At 36.3% G+C, this 23604-nt stretch overlaps 1 protein-coding gene across 1 annotated transcript; it reads left to right on the forward strand.

Annotated features, from left to right (window-relative positions):
* The first annotated feature begins 7369 nt into the window (after window positions 1-7369).
* On the forward strand, window positions 7370-8296 carry LOC133053723 (olfactory receptor 4C3D-like). The gene has a single exon (XM_061138244.1). It carries the CDS (start codon window positions 7370-7372, stop codon window positions 8294-8296), a length of 927 nt encoding a protein of 308 aa, XP_060994227.1.
* The last annotated feature ends 15308 nt before the right edge of the window (window positions 8297-23604 follow it).

A 23604-nucleotide genomic window follows, 5' to 3' on the forward strand; every position in this document is an offset into this window, starting at 1 on the left:
GGGGTCGGAAAGAGTCAGACACAACTGAGTGACTAACACTTAGCTGGCTGTCTTCTTGGCAATATTTTCTATTGAGATGAAATTTGAATTCCTCTGCATGGTTTGTTTCCTATATAAGTGCTAGACATTTAGAACAAGTATTTTAATTATTTAAAATCCTTCAAAACTCTGGTCCTATAAAAATAACTCCCCACTAAGTGATTGGATGATTTGCTCCCATTTTGGCCCTGATTTACTTGACTAATTCTTGGATTTGCTAACTGGAAACTCTGGTTTGTCATGATTCCTAACTCTTTTGTTCAGAACATTTCTTGTCAGTACATGCTGGATGGAACCATACTTTAGATTACCCTGACATGATCCTAGGAATTTTAGTTACACAATTTCTGCCTTCTACATATAGGAACCATCAGGTAACTGGGCTTTAAAGGTCACAGAGATGATATGACACTAAGTTTTTGAAGTGATTTTAGAAACGTAATGAGAATAATAATTTGAATGACTATTATGAAATCATTGAAGCAGCGGGATCATTTATATACAAATCTTGCAGGGCAAAGCCAATTCTAACTTCTTGTTTAGTTTCCTTTGTTATTATAATCATGCATAATGCTCAGACTCAGAGAATTCTGCCCTTCTGCTTGACTGTTAAGCTAAAATGCCTTTGTTCAGAACCCTGTGCATCAGTAGATGGTAGAAAGAAATTAATACATCTTCTGCCTGAGGCTTGTCATTCCAGGAGATATTTGCAAGATTAATGGCCTTTTTTACTTTGTTTCCTCATCTCCTCCCATCTCTGATCTATAAAAGAACCTGGCATCCAGATGCTAATATAATGTTTTTGTTTTTGAGACATTAGATTGCCATCTTCTAGGTCAGCCAGCTCTCCAAACAAAGTTATATTCCTTGCCTCAACATCTCTAGTTCATTGACCTGTCCTGTAGTGAGCAGATTGAGCTTGGACTCGGTAACACAGGGACAGTTATATTTAAAATGTGTCAGTAGTTCATTTGCTTTGTCTATATAAACCAGTTGTAGCCTCAGGATGAAGAGTTTTGAATTATCAACAAATTTTAGCTTGATTTATTCTTTTCTGGAAAATAACAAAAAGTAAGTGTCTACTTTTTTGTCTCTACCCTGATCATGAGTTGAGCAAATATAACATTGTGTTTATGTTTCAGCGATGTGTCTTAGAAAAAGGAGAAACAGGCTTATCTAGTATGTATAGAATAGTTTTAGAGAGATTTTCTGTTTCCCTCCTTTCATATAGTTTTCTGTGTGCACTTTATGTACATTTTTCTTTACTCTTGTACTGATTTCCTTTGCTTTATTTTTCTAGTAATCATCTTTGAGAAAGACTTTATGTGGTGTTTTTCTTTCTGTTTTGATGAGTTATTGATCCTAATTATTTAATGAAACAACTAAGTTGGATTACACACACAGACATACACATATCACACAAACACACATGTAACCACACACATTTATTTGTGAGCAGCTGTGTCCACAGGGTTCGTGTTGGTTCTGAGGGTGATACTGATAATCTGCTCAAGGATGGGGTGGTGGAATCATGAAATATTGTTTAAAGATCAAGCCCCTCCTTCTGGAAGCATTCCAAGGAAGCGTTAAATTCTGTAGCTCAATCAGTAAAGAATCTGCCTGCAATGCAGGAGACCCAGGTTCGATTCCTATGTCGGGAAGATCCCCTGGAGAAGGAAATGGCAACCCACCCCAGTATTGTTGCCTGGAGAATCCCATGGGCAGGAGAAGACTGGCGGGGTACAGTCCATGGGGTCACAAGAGTCGGACATGCCTTAGTGACTAAACCACCACCACCACAAAGATAGTAATTTCCTTTCAGAGAAAGTGCTACTGCAAATAATTCCATCTCAACTCATCTTTTAAGAAAACACAGTGGGTTGGGAAGACTTACTACCAGAAAGAATCTTCTAAAAGCCTTTCACTGGAGACATAGTCTGTTGATGATGCCTATGCTCAGGGCACAGGTCTTCTGAGGAACACAGGGCATTGTTGCTCCTTAAAACTTATGAAACAAAAGCTCTCCTGAATATACTACTATTACTTTCCTGCTATCTAGGATTTTGTTGAATAAATCATTTAGTTTCATGAGAAAGCCAGACACAAGAAACACATATCAGCTGTAAAGGCAGCTTCTTGAGTTTAAATCCACTTACAAACTGTATAGTGTTAAGAAAATTATATTTCCCTTTTTCTCAGACTTAAAAATGTGTCTCAGTATAGCTAATTGTGAGTAAAAAATTAGAAAACATGCATAAAGTATTAGCAAAGTGTCTGGAACATGGTACATTGCATGTACTAAATAACTTATTATTTTTATTAGTGTAATATAGATATGTATGTAAATTATGTCATTCTGTATAGAAATTACACTGCATTTAAATTTATCTAAAGACCAATCATAAATGTATCTTTTATGTCATCAATAAAATTATATGAATGAAGGATTGAATGAATGCATATCAAAATGAGATTTTTTTAAACTTTGTATTTGGTCAATATGTATTCAAAAATCACAATATGTAGAGCTGTGAAGACTGTGGGGAAAATTCCTACTTTTCTGTTCATGGGTGAGCTAAAGCATCCTATCACATATTTGTTGACCATTAATATGTAATAGTCATATTAGTATGTTTACACATGCTAATGGACCATTAATATGTAATAATTATTACAATGGACCAATAATATTAATGGACCATCAATATGTAATCTTCCTTTAATTGTTTATATTTTTATTCATTTTACATTTATAATTTTGTTAATTGCTTAGATATTTATCTATGTGAAATATTAACTCTGTGTATACCCTCTAAAATACAAATCTTTTCCAAACTAGTTAATTGATGTTGTAGTTTCTTTTCACAAATTCCTTAAAATGATGACATTACTAAATATATTTATTTGGATTATCAGTGGTTGGTTAAGATTTTTCTACCATTACAATGGAGAAAATAATCTTCTTAATAAATAAAAGTAAAACAGATGTATTGTTTTAACTTTTACTAAAACTTCAATCAATATTAAATTTTGTATAAGATGTTGATTATATGCACAATTTTGTTAGTTTCCAGATGGAAAGATAATTGTGTACCATTTTATGCTTTATAATATGCTTTTTTCTAATTATATTTCTTTATTACTTAACTCTTCATTACTCTTATCAGTTTTTTGAGGTCAGGCAGGATGTTTTAACTAGCCTTATATCATGGTCTCGGAAAGAACTGGAACAAAATAAACTATACTGCCTATTGATTAAATAGATAAACAGATTAGTTTAAAATTTAATGAAGTCTCTACTAATAATTATACTTATGGACAAAGATGGGCACAATAAAAGACAGAAATGACAAGGATCTAAAAGAATCAGAAAAGATAAAGAAGAAGTGGCAATATTACACTGAAGAGCTACACAAAAAAGATCTTAATGACCCAGATAACCCAGATGGTGTGGTCACTCACCTAGAGCCAGACATCCTGGAGTGTGAAAGCCAAGTGGGCCTTAGGAAGCATTAGTAGGAACAAAGCTAGTTAGAAGGGATAGAATTAAAAAAAAAAAAAAGAAGTGATAGAATTCCAGCTGAGCTATTTCAAATTCTAAAAGATGACGCTATGAAAGTGCTGCATTCAATATGCCAGCAAATTTGTAAAACACAACGGTGGCCACAGGACTGGAAAAATATCAGTTTTCATTTCAATCCCAAAGAAGGACAATGCCAAAGAATGTTCAGACTTCTGTACAATTGTGCTCATTTCACATGGTAGCAAGGCAAAATGCTCAAAATCCTTCAAGGTAGGCTTTAACAGTACGTGAACAGTGAACTTTCAGAAGTACAATTTGGATTTATAAAAAGCAGAACCAGAAATCAAATTGCCAACATACACTGGATCATAGAAAAAGCAAGGGAATCCCAGAAAAACATCTATTTCAGTTTCATTGACTATGTGAAAGCTTTTGACTGTGTGTATCACAACAAACTGTGGAAAATTCTTAAAGTGATGAGAATACCAGACCACCTTACCTGTCTCCTGAGAAACCTGAACTTGTCTGAAGAAGCAACATTTAGAACCAGACATGGAACAATGGACTAGTTCAAAATTGGGAAAGGAATACCTCAAGGCTGTATATTGTCTTTTTGCTTACTTAATTTCTATGCAAAGCATATAATGTGAAATGCTGGGCTGAGTGAATCGTGAACTGTAATCAAGATTGCGAGACACATCAACAACCTCATTAGATACCATTCTAATGGCAGAAACTGAAGAGGGACTAAAGAGCCTCTTGTTGAGGGTGAAAAAGGAGATTGATAAAGCTGGCTTAAAACTCAAAATTCATAAATGGTTAACTTATTTTGTTCTCTTCTCATAGCATTATGTCTTCATGTAGACCTAAGGAGGAAATCAAACTAAAAGATGAGTGATGTAACAATTATCCTCTGAAGTTAAGTTGCATTAAATAACTGACTTGTAGGCAAGATTTGCTAAGGATGATGAAATACCCCTGGGTTTTAATTAGCTACAGCTAAGAAACTTCACAGAATTTGCTTACAAAAAGGATATGTGGTAGCACTTTTACAGTTTAAGAGAAAGGTCTCATGCAAAGGTATCAGCTATAAATCAACAAAGATACTTATTGTAGCTGATCTAGTAGACACTTTCCAGTCTTACAAATTTCTCTCTTTCTTGGGGAACTAACAACTGCCTGGGGATCTGCTGGAACTATGGACTTATGTCATGCGATGGACCTACATCAGTCATGTTCATAGGTGAGATTTTTTTTTTTTTCCAGGAAATCAAATAATCAGAGACTCTCAGGTTCAAGTGGATTTTGCAAATCATCCTCACCAATCTTAGAGGCAAAACATCAAGAAAGGTAGACCCAATTCAAGTATTATCAAACTAGAAGAAAAATATGTGTCTTATTGCCATATAAATTAATCAATAAATTAGCTCTAATTAAATGAGAATAATTATCTAATTCCAATTTAGATACAAAATTTTCTCCATAAGAAATTTCTTATGATGTTGTACAATTTTTTAGAACACTTCTGTTAAAAACTGTACATTAATCAAAGAGATGCACTATATTGTAGCTATCAGATTTTTAAATGTTGAACAGTCCCATGTAGTTTCTAAATTTTCCACACTTCATAATAATTATGTTGAACATATATGTAAATAATGATTTATCTACTTTAAATATGTTTTCCTTTACAGTTTATCCCTAGAAAGAGTTTCATGGAGCCAAAGAAAAAGGAAAAAGTGATTTTTATTTCTTCATCAAGGTGTATGTGAATGTTCAGTTGTGTCTGACTCTTTTTGACCCCTTGGACTGTAACTCGAGAGGATCCTCTGTCCATGGAATTCTCCAGGCTAGAATACTGTAGTGGGTTGTCATTTCCTCCTCCAGGGCATCTTCTTATCCCAGGGACCAAACCCGTGCTTGCTGCATCTCCTGCATTAGCAAGTGGATTCTTTACCACTTAGCCACTTGAGAAGCCCTTTTATTTTTTCATAGTTATCCCTAAATCACTTTTAATAATTATGTCAAATTCTTATTTTATATACACTGTACTTCTTTCTGATACACTAGAGGATCCCACCCCGGAATAAGGGAATGCAACAACCTGCTGCACTTGGCTTTCCCATAACTATAAAATTTTCATATTGGATTACTAAAAAATAAAGCTCTTTATCAACTTATTTTTGAAAGGAAAAGACTTATTTTTGAAGAATACATTTTATTTTATTTATGTCTTTTCCTTAGGAAATTTATGTCCTCCAAACTTCTCATTTTCTTAGTAATGCAGTAGCTTCAAACCAGGAATGATGATTGATGGATGCTAAGGGGATTTAGGAGAAGGCATAATAATGCATGTGACAGAAACATAAGGCGTGGGAAGGTCATTTCTGTCATGGATGGATGCGTTGCTGCTGTTTGGCAACAAAATTTCAGGCATTAAAGGGCATTTAACAGGGGTACATTTTACAACTTTAGGTGAACACATGTACATTAACATACAAAGTCTGTGTCCAAAAAGTATTTGTTAAATAAGTCAACTTGTAATAGGGACTTACAGTAAATAATAGATTTTAGATGTGTTTGAGTTAGTGTATATATATATATATATTTATATGTAAATTATATAATCTATTTATCTAACTTATTTAAGAAACTATTTTTTCTCCGCATTAGTTTTTTCCTTAGAACTTTGAATATAAGGATTTCCTGTACTTAATAGATCCTATTGTAGTTAACACCTATGCAAGAGGTTTTTTTGTTGGTATTTTTGTTTGTTTGTTTTTTACCTTCCAGATCTACTGAAACTGTAAATTTATTGAATTTGACTATATGTGGAACATAATTTTTCAGAACAAAAACTAATGCTTAAAATAATATAATTATCTTGATTTTAATATGACCCAGTAACATATTCTTTCCTAAAGAGAATTATTCTTTTCATACTTACCCCATAATGTGTGCCAGAAAGTATCAGAAAGTATTAAGCTAAAGTGTAGCTTCCTTTCAAACATTAATTTATGTTTATTAAAAAAGTAATGATAAACAAAGCTGGAGGATGAGGACACCTGAATTCTTGCCAAGTTTATGGTCTAAGGAAGCAGGACTATTTTACCTGTAGAGGATGACAATTCATCAAGCATTTACTCAATACCTGACAGGTCCCAGGTATTGCTGACATCATGTGTCCACTGCACTGAAGTAGGGACAATGAGGAAACATGCCTCACTTATGTGTTTCTGGTCAGTGTGCATTGCCAAGGACTTATATACCTTTCCCTAAACTGCCTGCTTGGATATTTTTTTGGCCATGTTTTTCTCTCCATGGTTAGAGCTGAGGATTCAAATATAAGTTCTCCTAGAAGAAAGAATAACTCTTACCTTTGTAAGGGTCCCTCACAGTATCCATCTGAGAATTAAAATTGTAACGTTAGAGACAGAGAGGATGGGTTGGAAACATGGGGCGCTCAGAAGACTTGCAGAGTCAAATGCAGTTGGAACCAGAAGAAGAATCCAGATCTCAGGTACATAGTACCACGTTTTCTCAATAAATTACAAATTGAAAGTTGCCCTATAGATCATTTATAGGTCTCAGGTACTAGGTGTTTGAAGAGATAAAAAGATATCATGGAAGAAGTAAGAAACCCTTGAAACAAGTAGTGGGGCAAGAATACCAAGGATATGCTCTGTAGTTACAGTAACTGCTGTTTTTGTTCTAAGAAGTTCAGACCACACGTCTTTCATGATTGACAGGTATCATACATTATTTCTTCTTAGGTAATTCAGACCCCAGGAAGGTGTTACTTGCTGAATGGATGTCCTCAGGCCTCCCAACAACGTGACTGAATTTGTTCTCTTGGGACTCACACAGAATCCACACTTGCAGAACATACTCTTCATTGTCTTTTTGTTTATTTTCCTATTTACTGTGGTGGCCAACCTCCTCATTGTTATCACCATCTCCTTCAGCCCCACACTTTCTGCTCCAATGTACTTTTTTCTCACTTACTTAGCCTTCATAGATACCTTTTACACATCTGCCACAACCCCTAAAATGACCATTGATCTGCTGTACCAGAGGAGAACCATCTCTTGGCATGGATGCCTGGCTCAACTATTTTTGGTACACTTCCTGGGAGGATCAGAAATCACAGTCCTCATTGTCATGGCCTATGACCGCTATGTGGGCATCTGCAAGCCTCTGCACTACATGACCATCACGCGACAGGAAGTCTGCCAGCTTCTAGCGGTTGTGGCCTTGATTGGGGGGATCCTGCATGCTACTGTGCAGATTCTTTTCACAGTAGACTTGACCTTCTGTGGTCACCATGTCATGGACCACTTCATGTGTGATTTCTTCTCACTCTTGGATATTGCCTGCAGTCACACACACACACTTGGAATGGTGGTGGCAGCCAACAGTGGGGCCATGTGCTTGCTCATTTTTTTCTTGCTCCTCATCTCCTACATAGTCATCCTGAGCTCCCTGAAATCCCATGGCTCTGAAGGACGGCGTAAGGCCCTCTCTACATGTGGCTCCGACTTTACAGTAGTGGCACTCTATTTTGTCCCTTGTATATTTAGTTACATGCGTCCTGTGACCACTTACCCTGGGGACAAGTTGGTGAGTGTGTTCTTTATAATCCTCACTCCCATGTTAAATCCTATCATTTACACAGTGAGAAACACAGACGTGAAAAATGCCATGTGGAGTTTGTTGAAGAGGAGAGTAGCTTAGGTTATCCTTGAATCTGAGAAAGCAATTATTTATATACATACATAGGGGAGATTTTAACTGTTGTAAATTGTGAAAGAAATTTAAGAAATTTTTCAGATCATCTCCATTAAAAATATTTCCCATGCTGATTTCTCCCCAGAAAAAGGTATTTTATCGACTAAAAAAAGGACTAGAAACTAACATTTGTTGGCTATTTGATAATGGCTAGTTATTTTTGAGTCTTTTTGATAACTCTTACTGTACTTTACCAAGGCTTGTATATTCACATTTATAGATTCTGAATAAGCAAGGAAAAGAACTATAATCCCCTAGGGGATCATTGTTGCATAATTTTTCTCCAGTCTTACTGCTCCTGTACTAAATTCTTTATATATGTTTCTTGGATGAAATTTGCTTTCCATTGGATCTGATTTCATAACTTCTTTAATTTCTGCTTAGCCTGTGGGAAAGTATTCTTGTACAGAAAATCTCAGATAGATATGTGGGAAGGAGACAGATGGGAAGTGCAAGAATCATTACTGATTTTCTTTTTCTGAAATAAGAATTTACTAAAAACAAATAGAGAAGTACCCACAAAAGGAGGAATGAATAATTCACAATCTACTTCATTTTTTCTTGCCACACAGTTTAGGCCAGAAATTTTGAAATCACTCTTAATTTGTTCTTTCTTATTTGTTTAAATATCCTTATATCTCATGGTTTCCTTGAATATGAAGGAAATGTTTCCTTCCATACAAAGACTGAGGAAACATTTGAAATAAAAATGGCAAGTATTTTTTTAATCAAGTTTCAACAGAAAGTCATTTAATTAGGTTCAAAGCTATGAAGGGAACTATATGTAGCTATGTGTAGGTCTAATACATATATTTACATTAAATGATCCCCTTATTATCTATATGGCATATTTGCTTCAGTTGATTTGTCCATGTAAACTGGTGGTTCCATTATCATTATCCCCATTTTACAGAGAAACAAATTGAAGCCATGAATATTTGCTAATTTACTGAAATCAAATCACACATTTTTATCCTATAGTGTGTGTCAGGAAAACTAGAATACAACTTCCTTTCAAAAGTTTCAGCTATGAACTTCTGACCAAAGTCTTTAAAACTTAGTTTTGCTTTCATTCAAATGAAACACAGGAGTCCATACTATGTTTAGGTATACAGATAAGAAACTTACCTGTAGTTTTAATTATCCACTTTGTCCTTCAAGAAAATCATGTTGGAATTGCTGCAGCCTTGTAACAAATGTCTCAAATATAGCACTACAAGCTGATAGTATGACAAAGGATTCCTTTTTTATAAAATTAAAAATTTCTTTCAGATTTGTCCATTAATAAATATTTAATAAAATATCATATTAAATACTATTATTATATAATTATAATATCAATAATGATGTTATATATATTAATATAAATTTTCCCATTTATAAAACTAAAAATTTCTTTCAGATTTTTTCCAGTACTTAAATAGTCCATCATAAAAATAAAATAGCTAAAATGAACTACTGCAAGGTTGCAATGCTCTTCTATGCATGTGAAGGATACGAGGTCATCCTACATTATATAACTCATAAATCTAAGTTCTCTGACTACAACACTTGTAGCAAATATTACTTCTGTTATATCTCAGAAATATCACTTTCTCAAATCCAGTGATCAACTGGAACTATTTTTTCCCCTAACTTGCACATACTGTAATACCAGAGCATCATATTGGTGTGACTGTGTTTACCAAATTATGCATGAATGTCTCCAGTTCATAAGAAACCAAACATTTTCCAACAAAGTCTAGGTCTAAAACATATCATCAGTACTTAACTTATTAAAATTATTCAGTTTGTAATTGCTGATGAGAATGAAACGTTTCAACAGAATCTCAACTAAATGCTATGTGGTTCATTTTGTCTAATGATTTTTAGAGAAGGGAGGGTAGTACCCTGGTGGTAAGGATGGGAAAAACACTGAGCAAGAGTGGTTTCTATGCTAAGACCAAACAGAGGATTTGGAGAGGGAAACTCAGGCCAGTGATTGCATCCTAGAGGCTATACCTGGGACTCAATGGAAGGGCGAGAAGATTAATGATGCATAAATTATTAATTGCCAACAGCAATCTCTCAAGTTATAAGAACTGAAGGAGGAAATGAAAGGCAGTCTGGCATTCTCAGTGGATAGAGTCTTGATGGTTTGTAAGTTTAATGCTTGTTTAGAAGATACTTTGCACTATCACCAAGAATCTCCCCTAAGAACCAACTGTCACCTGCTTATTTCTGATACTTAAAAAAAAATAATAATGACATAAGCAATGTTTGGATATGTTATGTAAGGATATTTTGGTTTAATCTAAACTTTTAATTCCATAAAAATATTAGGCATTAAGTGAATGGCATGAGTGTACTACTGTTGGAGGCAAGTATGATGCATACATTTTGATAGGTTCTTTACATACTTTATTCATGTAGCAGCAAGTATTATTAAAGAGGTCTTCACTCCATTTTATACAGGGGGAAATGTGATTCAATGAAGTTAGACAACATTATCAGGTCTTTTAGTCTTTGCTTCCTCTACTCTTCTCACTTATGAATACTCTTTGATATCATGAAGTGAAAAATAGATAAACACATATCTGATCATTGGCCACATTGTGAAGAGTGTCACTGAGACATTATTCTCAGTGGGAGGCATTTTCTTCCCTTCATCTCCCTGTTTACCTTCATTTTCCAGGTTACTTATACTCTGTAGACTCTTGTGTTTTTTGTTAATGAAAAGCCATCTGATGATTTTTTTTTTCCTGCAGATATATTCCCTTCATGGGCATCATGATAAATGAGATGAAATAGGCTCAGGAATGAAATTTAAATGTTTGAATTTCAAAGGACATGACACTTGGGTGAAAGAGATATTTAAAGGAAAAATAAGCAGCTCAATCACTGAGGAAATTGACATTCTGTTTAAGCATAAGGTAACACCTTGAAGAACTAAATAGGTGCATTTCCATAGAGCTCTCCCAATGCTATTCTGTAATGTATGCAATTATTACTGGAAAAAGTGGCTCTATATTCAGTGCAGAACATAGACCCACTTTCTCCAGTATATATATATATATATATATATATATATATATATATATATATATATATATATATAGTTTGGTGCCTACACTGGGCCAGAGACTTATGGGAGCTGGTATACAACTTTAAATACACACACAAAAGAGTTTTTTTTTTTTTATGGGACTAAAGTTCCAATGTGGAGTAGATAGGTAATAAGCAAGTAAACACCTAAACTAAAAGCATAATTTTGCCAGTAATGGGTAAGATTAAAAATATATATATATTTATAAGAAGGTGATGCCAGAGAGAAGAATTAGATATATCTGTTTGTGTAGTTGTTTGAAGCAAAGACAGATTTTCAGTTTGATCCAAGTTTAAATAACTACATTATACATCTTCCTTTTGAAAAATAAGTAGGTTATTTTAAAACATGCATTTGAATTGGGGGAAATATCTCTCCCAACAAAGCAAAACTAATTCCTTGGGGGATGAATATTTCTTACAATTTTTCTGTTATAATGCACAGATAAACACGATCACACAAATAGCTGGTATATTTGTGGCATTACTCTTTTCAAGGCAGAGAAAATTAAGGAACAAAATCTCTAAGAAAGCACATCTGAGATGAATAGTGAAAGAAAAAAAACATCACTAACTTATATCCAAGCCACTAAGTAAGATCATGGGGTAACTTTAGAAAGATAGTAAAGATCATCCAAACACAGAACATGACCCATCACCTTCAAGAATCATATTCAGTAAAATTCAGATGCTCCTCCTTCTCAGGAGATTTCATTAAGTGGCCAACTACATTAAGGGACAAGTTGTAATCTGTTGTGAAATGTGCTGTAAATTGATACTTACTACAAATGAAGTTAGAAAAAGAATGAAGGCTGTAACCCTCACTATTTCTAAATTGAAAGTATGCCACTTGATAATACTAACCATTATGCACTGAGAAGAGTTTCCCAGGTGGCACTAGTGGTAAAGAACACGCCTGCCAATGCAAGAGACATAGGCAACATGGATTCAATCCGTGGGTCGGGAAGATCCCCTGGAGGAGGGCATGGAGACCCACACCAGTATTCTTGCCTGGAGAATCCCATGAGCAAATGAGCTAGGCCACTGCATTCCCCATGGCCTCAAAAAGTTGGTCAGGACTGAAATGACTTAACATGATGCATGCATTGAGGAAGAATTTAGTTATTATTTTTCAAACTTGAGGTACATTTTCAAATCCTTTATAAAGGCAACTGTCCTGTAGTTAGATGTGACACAGTGTTAATAGTAATATTGAAAGAATAGAGAGCACCAGGTTACATGATCGAAAAATTCAGTCCTGGTACAAATTAGGTGGCCAAGAGAAAGTCTTATTAACTTTTCTTCATCTATATTATCGGGCAAATGAATCATTGTGTGGGCTTTCTTACATTCAAGAAGAGAGCTTACCTGTTGAAGAAATAAATGAAGGGTTAATATTACAACATGATCTAGCTTTGTACGTGTGGGGCATCAGTTTGACCTGGGTTCAGGAAAGCTCTGCCCCTGGGAAAAGGGGATCATTGCAGGGGTGGGTGGAAACTCATGGGTATGGTGAGTAGTGCCTCAGTCAGTAGAAACAACCTCAAAGGGATGCAGTTGAAATGATGAAAGTCTACACATTTTGAAACCCTGTGCCATTTGAAAATAGCACTTTGATCTCTTTTAGCCCAGGTCTATTACCCAAAAGAGAACATCTCAATGATGCTATATCTTCTAAGATGTGGCCTGTATCTTCACAGATGTACACTTCTAAGAAGTGTAAAATGTTTACAAATTAAACTCAAATATACCTAAGTGACAGGCTTATTTCCATGATTGTGTAAACAGCTTAGCTGGCTGTCTTTCTGGCAATCTTTCCTATTTAGATGAAATTTGAATTCCTCTACCATCCACAAGAGTGTCTACCTATATAAGTCCTTGGCCACTTGGACCAGCTGTTTTAAATATTTCTTCAAAGTCATTAGACCCACTGGTCCTATCAAAATGATTCCTTATTAGTTGATCAGATGTTTTGCTTCAAGTGTGGTTCTGATTTACTTGCCTCCGTGCTTGGATTTGCTATGATGAAAATGATTCCTAGAGAAAAGTTTGCTTTAGCACATCCTAGATGGGACAATTGTTTTGGCTGTCCTGATGTGATCCCAGAATATCTACTTGTACAATCTGTGCATTCTACTTACTGGGACCACAGGTGATTGTCTTTTAGAGATCACTAACATGAGATAACATGAGACTGAGTTTTTGAGGAGGCAGTTTTAACAACTTATTTAAGTATTAAACATGCTTTTATTAATCTGAACTACTAATTTGAAATCATTGAAAAAATTGAATCACTTATATATGGCGACAAGTATATTTAAAAAGTGTCAGTAGTTCACCTGTTTTGTCTGTATAAACACATTAAAGCCTCAAGAGGAAGAGCCTTGAGTAATCAACAATTTTTATCTTGACTTACAATCCAGATCATGAGATGAGTGAATGAAAGAGTATGTTTCAGAAACATTTCTTAGAAAAAGGAGGAACAGGAGAATCTAGTATGTAGAGAAGAGTTTTAGACAAATTTTATGTTTTCCTTTCTTCATGCAGTTTTCTATGTGTGTGCCTATATGTGTATTATTATGTGTATTTCTGCTTTCCACTTATAATAATTTTCTTTAACTTTGTTTTTCTGCTACTCACCTTTGAGAAAGACTTTTGGCAGTGTTTTTCTTTCTGTTTTGATGAGTTAATAATTCTAATTATTTAATGGACCCGATAATTTGTATCATGCATACAGACAAAAATGCAACATGTGTATGTATTTGTGAGCAGCTCTGCCCACAGGGATGATGTTTGTTTTGGTGCCGAGGGTGATGCTGATGATTTGCTCAGGGAGGGGGTGGTGAAACAAAGAAAGGTTGTTTAGGATTTAAGTCCCCTCCCTCTGGAAACATTCCAAATGCAGTTTATATATCTACAAAATGATAGTAATTTTCATCCAGAGAAAGTGTTACTGTAAGTAATTGTATCTCCACTCATCGTTCAAGCAAAACAAGTAGCTTGGGAAGACTTACCATCATAAATAACCCTTTTAAAGTCCTTCATTAGAGACATAGCCTTTTGCTGATGCCTGTGTTCCAGGCAGAGGATTTCTGAGAAACACAGGGCACTAATGCTCCTTAAAACTGACATGGAGACTCATCCTACAAACATTTCTATCACCTTGCTGTTATCCAGGATTTTACTGAATAAATCATTTAGCTCCATGAGAAATTCAGACATAAGAAAAATCTATTAGCTGTAAAACTGACTTCTTGAATCAAATCCAGGCTTTATCATTTATAGTATTAAGCAAATTAACAATTTTGTTCTATTATATAATCCATGAAATTATCTTATTGTAGCTAATTGTGAGGATTAAATTCTCATTTAATTTAAAATGGTATAGATTATTAGCAAAATTTCTGATACATAGCATGTGCTAAATGATATATTACTATTATTAGCTTAATTGGCATATGTGTATAGATTATGCATCTCTATATATGCATTATATTACATTTAATTTAATTTTATTTGGAAACCAATAATACATGCATTATTTATGCTATCAATAAAATTCCATGAATGAATGAGTAAATGAAAGCAAATTGACATGAGATGATTTTTTACCTCATTCTTTGGTTAATATGCTCAATAATGACAATGTTTAGTATCAGTAAGGCTGTGGGGAAAGTTACTCTTCAATACATTATTTATTTGAGTATGGTGTTGCTGTTCAGTTGCTAAGTCATATCTGATTCTGTGACCCCATGAACTGCAGCACACCAGTCTTCCCTGTCCTTCACTGTTTCCCAGATTTTGCTTAAATTCACTTTCATTGAGTCAGGGATGCTATCTAAGCATTTCATCCTCTGTCCTCATCATAAGATGCAAATGCAAGAAAGCAAAGTGATTGTCCAAGAAGACTTGACAAATAGCTGAGGAAAGAAGAGAAGCGAAACGTATGGGAGAATGGAAAAAAAAAAATTACCCAAATGAATGCAGAGCTCCAGAGAGTAGCAAGGAAAGACAAGAAGGCCTTCTTAAATGAACAATGCAAAGAAGCAGAGGAAAACAATAGAATAGGAAAGCCTAGAGATCTCTTCAAGAAAATCAGAGATATCAAAGAAATATTTCATAAAAAGATGGGCACAATAAATAACGGAAGTGGTAAGGACATAACAGAAGCAGAAAAGATCAAGAAGAAGCAGCAAGAATACACAGAAGAGCTATACAAAAAAGATATTCACTACCTAGATAACCACAGGGGTGTGGTCACTCACCTAGAGCCATATATCTTGGTGTGTGAAGTCAAGTGGGTTCATTACTATGAACAAAGCTAGTAGAGGTGACAAAACATCAGCTGGCTATTTAAAATCCTGAAAGATGATGCTATTAAAATGCTGCATTCAGTATGCCAGCAAATTTGGATAACTCAACAGTGGTCATAGAAATGGAAAAGGTCAGTTTTCTTTCCAATAATGCCAACAAATGTTCGAACTACTATATAATTATGCTCATTTCTCATGGTAGCAAGGTTATGATCAAAATCCTTCAAGGTAGGCTTCAGCAGTACATGAACTGAGAAATTTCAAATGTAAAATCTGGGTTTAGAAAAGGTAAAGGAACCAGAAATCAAATTGCCAGAATTCTTTGGATCATAAAGTATCCATGGCTGATTCATGTCAATGTATGGCAAAAACCACTACAATATTGTAAAATAATTAGCCTCCAACTAATAAAAATAAATGAAAAAAATTAAAAAAAAAAGAAAGAAACCAAGGGAGTTTGAAGGAAACATCTACTTCAGCTTCATTAGCTATGGTAAAGCCTTTGACACTACAGATCACAACAAACCGTAGAAAATTCTTAAAGAGATGGAGACACCAGGCCACCTTATGGTAAAGAAACCTCTTGTAATGTAGGAGACTCAGGTTCAATCCCTGGGTCAAGAAGATCACCTGGAGAAGTGAAAGACAAGCCATTTCTATATTCTTGTCTTTAGAATTCCATGGACAGAGGAGCCTGGTGGGCTGTAGTTCATGGGGTTGCAAAAAGGCGGACATGACTGAGCACCTAACACTTTCCTTTCTTTTCACTTTCTTTTTATCTGTATGCTTAGAAACCTGTTCAGTTCAGTTCAGTTCAGTCACTCGGTTGTATCTGACTCTTTGCGACCCCACGAACCACAGCACGCCAAGTCTCCCTGTCCATCACCACTCCTGCAGTTTACACAGACTCATGTCGATTGAGCCAGTGATGCTGTCCAACCATCTCATCCTCTGTTGTCCCCTTCTTCTCCTGCCCCCAGTCCATCCCAGCATCAGGGTCTTTTCCAATGAGTCAGTTCACATTCAGGTGGCCAAAGTATTGGATTTTTGGCTTCAGCATCAGTCCTTCCAATGAACACCCAGGACTGATCTCTTTTAAGATGGACCAGTTGAATCTCCTTGCAGTCCAAGGGACTCTCAAGAGTCTTCTCCAACACCACAGTTCAAAAGCATCAATTCTTTGGCTCTCAGCCTTCTTCATAGTCCAACTCTCACATCCATACATGACCACTGGAAAAACCATAGCCTTGACTAGATGGACCTTTGTTGGCAAAGTAACGTCTCTGCTTTTAAATATGCTATCTAGGTTGGTCATAACTTTCCTTCCAAGGAGTAAGTGTCTTTTAATTTCATGGGTTCAATCACCATCTGCAGTGATTTTGGAGCCCCCCAAAATAAAATCTGACACTGTTTCCACTGTTTATCCATCTATTTCCCATGAAGTGATGGGACCAGATGCCATGATCTTAGTTTCCTGAATGTTGAGCTTTAGGTCAACTTTTTCACTCTCTTCTTTCACTTTCATCAAGAGGCTCTTTAGTTCCTCTTCACTTTCTGCCATAAGGGTGGTGTCATCTGCATATCTGAGGTTACTGATATTTCTCCTGGCAATCTTGGTTCCAGCTTGTGCTTCTTCCAGCCCAGTGTTTCTCATGATGTACTCTGCATAGAAGTTAAATATACAGGCTTGATGTACTCCTTTTCCTATTTGGAACCAGTCTGTTGTTCCATGTCCAATTCTAACTGTTGCTTCCTGACCTGCATACAGGTTTCTCAATAGGCAGTTCAGATGGTCTGGTATACCCATCTCTTTCAGAATTTTCCACAGTTTATTGTGATCCACACAGTCGAAGGTTTTGGCATAGTCAATAAAGCAGAAACAGATATTTTTCTGGAACTCTCGTTTTTTCGATGATCCAGTGGGTGTTGGCAATTTGATCTCTGGTTCCTCTGCCTTTTCTAAAACCAGCTTAAACATCTGGAAGTTCATGGTTCATGTATTGCTGAAGCCTGGCTTGGAGCATTTAGAGCATTACTTTACTAGCTTGTGAGATGAGTGCAATTGTGCAGTAGTTTGAGCATTCTTTGGAATTGCCTTTCTTTGGGATTGGAATGAAAACTGACCTTTTCCAATCCTGTGGCCACTGCTGAGTTTTCCAAATTTGCTGGAATATTGAGTGCAGCACTTTCACAGCATCATCTCTCAGAATTTGAAATAGCTCAATTGGAATTCCATCACCTCCACTAGCTTTGTTCATAGTGATGAAGGCCCTCTTGACTTCACATTCCAGGATGTCTGCCTCTAGATGAGTGATCACATCATCGTGATTATCTGGGTCATGAAAATTGTTTTTGTACAGTTCTTCTGTGTATTCTTGCCACCTCCTCTTAATATCTTCTACTTTTGTTAGGTCCATACCATTTCTGACCTTTATTAAGCCCATCTTTGCATGAAATGTTCCCTTGGTAGAAACCTGTATACAGGTCAAAAAGCAACAGTTAGAACTAAACATGGAACAATGGGCTGGCTCAAAGCTGGAAAGGAGAATGACAAGGCTATGTATTGTTAGCCTGCTTATTTGAATTCTTTGAACAGGGATCTTTCCTGTTGGTCTTTAGGTCATTGTCATCAACAGTTGCACTGTACAGAGCTATAATTTTGATGTACCTGAGGGAGGTCATGTGGTTAGGGTCTTCCAACTCCAGCAACATTACAACTTCCCCTTTATCTCTGTCTCTATGCTGACACCACACTGTTTTGATTATCATAGCTTTATAGTACATTTTAGAATAAGGACATATTATTGTTTTGGCTTGCTCCTAGTAAGGAACACTAGGAGAAAACTAGATAGTGTATTAAAAAGCAGAGACATCATTTTGCTAACAAAAATCCATATAGTCAAAGCAATTGTTTCCCCAGTAGTCACGTACAGATGTGAGAGTTAGACCAAATAGAAGGCTGGGAGCCAAAGAACTGGTGCTTTTGAACTGTGGTGCTGGAGAAGACTCTTGAGAGTCCCTTAGACAGCAAGGATATCAAACTAGTCAATCCTAAAGGAAATCATCCTGAATATTCATTGGAAGGATTGGTGCTGAAACTGAAGCTCCAATAGTTTAGTCATCTGATGTGAAGAACTGACTCATTGGAAAAGACTCTGAAGCTGGAAAAGATTGAAGGCAAAAGGAGGAGTGGAGGTACAAAGGATGAGATGGTTAGAGATCATCACCAACTCAATGGACATGAATTTGGACAAATTCTGGGAAACAGTGGGGGACAGAGGAGCCTGGCGTGCTGCGTCGGTGATGCCATCCAACAATCTCATCGTCTGTTGTCCCTTTCTTTCCTGCCTGCAATCTTGCAGAGCATGAGGGTCTTTTCCAATGAGTCAGCTCTTTGCATAAGGTGGCCAAAGTATTGGAGTTTCAGCTTCAACATCAGTCCTTCCAATGAACATGTTGGACTGATTTCCTTTAGGATTGACTGATTGGATTGTGTTGCAGTTCAACAGACTCTCAAGAGTCTTCTCCAACACCACAGTTCAAAAATATCAATTTTTTGCTGCTCAGCTTTCTTTATAATCCAACTCTCACATCCATACATGACTACTGGAAAAACCATAGCTTTGACTAGATGGACCTTGTTGGCAAAGTAATGTCTCTGTTTTTTTTAAATATATTGTCTAGGTTTGTCATAGCTTTTTTTCCCAAGGAACAAGCGTTTTTTAATTTCATGGCTGCAGTCACTATCTGCAGTGGTTTTGGAGCCCCAAAAGGTAAAGTCTGTCACTGTTTCCATTGTTTCCCCATCTATTTGCCATGAAGTGATGGGACCAGATGCCATGATCTTAGTTTTCTGAATGTTGAGTTTTAAGCCAACTTTTTCACCCTCCACTTTCACTTTCAACAAGAGGCTCTTTAGTTTTTACTGGAAATGACTTGAAGTAGATTCTAAGCTAAAGCTTACTGCTAGTTGCCAGAATGCCAGTGTTCTCCACTGATCAGAAACTAAATTGATGGTTTTTGAAACAAATAGACTGTCATATTTTATTCCAGAAAAGATGGGTTTATTTCAGATCAGCAAGAATTGCAATTGGGGACCTAGGTAGTCAAGGACAGAGAAACTTGGCATGCTACACTTCATAGGGTTTGCAAAGAGTCAGAAACAACTTAGTGATAGAACAACAACCACAGCAAACCATGTGCAATTTTTCCCAAGGCAAGGGAAGGGTAATTCTTTTAGAGAGGGGAAAGGAGAGTTAAGGGCTGGGGAGCTAGTAAATAAAGAGCCTGTGGTTTTTCATTGGCTAAGCCCTTGCCAGCAAAGAGGAGTGTTTCTTCTTCTTGTTTTGTTCTGCTATGTTGTAGGCCATAAGAGTTCCCCATTCTGGTCTCCCAGCTCCATTTAACTAAGTATTTGTTCATTTATTATTTTAATGTGAGAGAATGCTGGCCCAAAGCTCTCCTAGTGGGTCAGTTCTGAATATTTAGTAGACTACATGTATTCTAAAGAAGGCATGCCTTTCCATATTGAGTCCTTGGTGCTTGAGTAGTTTTCATAGTGACTGAGTAGAAGTATTTGGAACTAATTTATTATTTCACATTGGTAAGCAAAAAGCAGCACCACATTATTGTGCAACCAAAGAGATTTGATGAATGTTGAGACTAAGTCTTATCACGTTCCCATCTAAGTTACTTGCTTGATTTAGGAATCAAGTGAAGAGACTGGTTAAGTCAGTGTGGAAACTGAAAGCTTTAAAAAAAATCTGTATTACTAATCTTTACTTTGTATTACTTTTTTTTAATATGAGGAAATCCTATAAGAGTGTCAAGAGATGTATTTTTGTATCTCTTGAATTTGTATTTTGTATCTCTCAATATCTTTATTTTTTTATTTATTTATTTTTTTTCCAGTGGGTTTTGTCATACATTGATATGAATCAGCCACGGATTTACATGTATTCCCAATCCCAATCCCCCCTCCCACCTCCCTCTCCACCCGATTCCTCTGGGTCTTCCCAGTGCACCAGGCCGGAGCACTTGTCTCGTGCATCCCACCTGGGCTGGTGATCTGTTTCACCATAGATAGTATACATGCTGTTCTTTTGAAATATCCCACCCTCACACTCTCCCACAGAGTTCAAAAGTCTGTTCTGTATTTCTGTGTCTCTTTTTCTGTTTTGCATATAGGGTTATCATTATCACCTTTCTAAATTCCATATATATGTGTTAGTATGCTGTAATGTTCTTTATCTTTCTGGCTTACTTCACTCTGTATAATGGGCTCTAGCTTCATCCATCTCATTAGGACTGGTTCAAATGAATTCTTTTTAATGGCTGAGTAATATTCCATGGTGTATATGTACCACAGCTTCCTTATCCATTCATCTGCTGATGGGCATCTAGGTTGCTTCCATGTCCTGGCTATTATAAACAGTGCTGCAATGAACATTGGGGTGCACGTGTCTCTTTCAGATCTGGTTTCCTCAGTGTGTATGCCCAGAAGTGGGATTGCTAGGTCATATGGCAGTTCTATTTCCAGTTTTTTAAGAAATCTCCACACTGTTTTCCATAGCGGATGTACTAGTTTGCATTCCCACCAACAGTGTAAGAGGGTTCCCTTTTCTCCACACCCTCTCCAGCATTTATTGCTTGTAGACTTTTGGATAGCAGCCATCCTGACTGGCGTGTAATGGTACCTCATTGTGGTTTTGATTTGCATTTCTCTAATAATGAGTGATGTTGAGCATCTTTTCATGTGTTTGTTAGCCATCTGTATGTCTTCTTTGGAGAAATGTCTGTTTAGTTCTAGAGCTAATTACTAGAGCTAATCAATGAATATAGTAAAATTACTAGAGCTAATCAATGAATATAGTAAAGTTGCAGGATATAAAATTAACACACAGAAATCCCTTGCATTCCTATATACTAACAATGAAAAAACAGAAAGAGAAATTAAGGAAACAATACCATTCACCATTGCAACAAAAAGAATAAAATACTTAGGAGTATATCTACCTAAAGAAACAAAAGACCTATACATAGAAAACTATAAAACACTGATGAAAGAAATCAAAGAGGACACAAACAGATGGAGAAACATACCGTGTTCATGGATTGGAAGAATCAATATTGTCAAAATGGCTATTCTACCCAAAGCAGTCTATAGATTCAATGCAATCCCTATCAAGCTACCAATGGTATTTTTCACAGAACTAGAACAAATAATTTCACAATTTGTATGTAAATACAGAAAACCTCGAATAGCCAAAGTAATCTTGAGAAAGAAGAATGGAACTGGAGGAATCAACCTGCCTGACTTCAGACTCTACTACAAAGCCACAGTCATCAAGACAGTATGGTACTGGCACAAAGACAGAAATATAGATCAATGGAACAGAATTGAAAGCCCAGAGATAAATCCACGAACCTATGGACACCTTATCTTTGACAAAGGAGGCAAGGATATACAATGGAAAAAAGACAACGTCTTTAACAAGTGGTGCTGGGAAAACTGGTCAACCACTTGTAAAAGAATGAAACTAGAACACTTTCTAACACCATACACAAAAATAAACTCAAAATGGATTAAAGATCTAAATGTAAGACCAGAAACTATAAAACTTCTAGAGGAGAACATAGGCAAAACACTCTCCAACATAAATCACAGCAAGATCCTCTATGACCCACCTCCCAGAATGTTGGAAATAAAAGCAAAACTAAACAAATGGGACCTAATGAAACTTAAAAGCTTTTGCACTACAAAGGAAACTATAACTAAGGTGAAAAGACAGCCCTCAGATTGGGAGAAAATAATAGCAAATGAAGAAACAGACAAAGGATTAATCTCAAAAATATACAAGCAACTCTTGAAGCTAAATTCCAGAAAAATAAATGACCCAATCAAAAAATGGGCCAAAGAACTAAACAGACATTTCTCCAAAGAAGACATACAGATGTATCTCTCAATATCTTTAATTCACTCCTCAGATCTTACTTGGGAAAAAAAACCATGAAGCTTATAAAAGTAATGACATAGATCATTCGGGCATGTCTTTTGTTTTAATTACTCTGTAACAAGTGGGAATATCAGATATTCCATGTAGGGAGAAGATAAAACAGGTCAGAATTTAATGAAAACTTAATTCTTGCTTTTAAACTGATTGAACAAATATGCTATTTTAGAAATGTTTCTTTCTTTCATAGGTCTCAGTTTTTCCATATACAAAACAAAAAGAATGAGTAATTTTGAATAAAGTAATTACTCTCTCATGTTCCTGCTCAGTCACTCAGTAGTGGCCCACTCTTTGTGATCCCATGGACTGCAACCTGCCAGGTTCCTCTTTCTTTGGGATTTTTCAGGCAAGAAAACTGGAGGGGGTTGCCATTTCCTTCCCCAGAGGATCTTCCCACTCAGGAATTGAACTTGAGTCTCATGCATTGGCAAGCAGACTCTTTACCACTGAGACCCCAGGGGGATCTAAACCTTACCTGCTCACTGTGGTGACTATCATATGCAGCCAGACTTCGCACACTCTGTGAAGTATTCCTTCCTGGTCTTCTTGTCACTGGTGAAAGTGAAAAGTCACTCAGTCATGTATGACTCTTTGCGAACCCATGGACTTTAGCCCACCAGGCTCCTCCATCCATGGAATTTTCTAGGCAAGAGTACTGGAGTGGGTTGCCATTTCCTTCTCCAGGTCATCTTCCCGACCCGGGGATCGAACCCTGGTCTTCCACATTGCAGGCAGACACTTTACCATCTGAGCCACCAGGGAATCCTTTTGTCATTGGTAGACACCTGCTATTCCTCTTCACAATCCTTCAAGTGCTAGCTGATTTGCTCTCTGATTCAAAAGT

This window comes from Dama dama, unplaced genomic scaffold (genome assembly GCF_033118175.1).
Source record: "Dama dama isolate Ldn47 unplaced genomic scaffold, ASM3311817v1 ptg000184l, whole genome shotgun sequence".
NCBI classification, from domain to species: domain Eukaryota; kingdom Metazoa; phylum Chordata; class Mammalia; order Artiodactyla; family Cervidae; genus Dama; species Dama dama.

Bases quoted from the DNA above. Each gene is read 5' to 3' on its own strand.
- LOC133053723 (XM_061138244.1), top strand. From the start codon at position 7,370: ATGGATGTCCTCAGGCCTCCCAACAACGTGACTGAATTTGTTCTCTTG.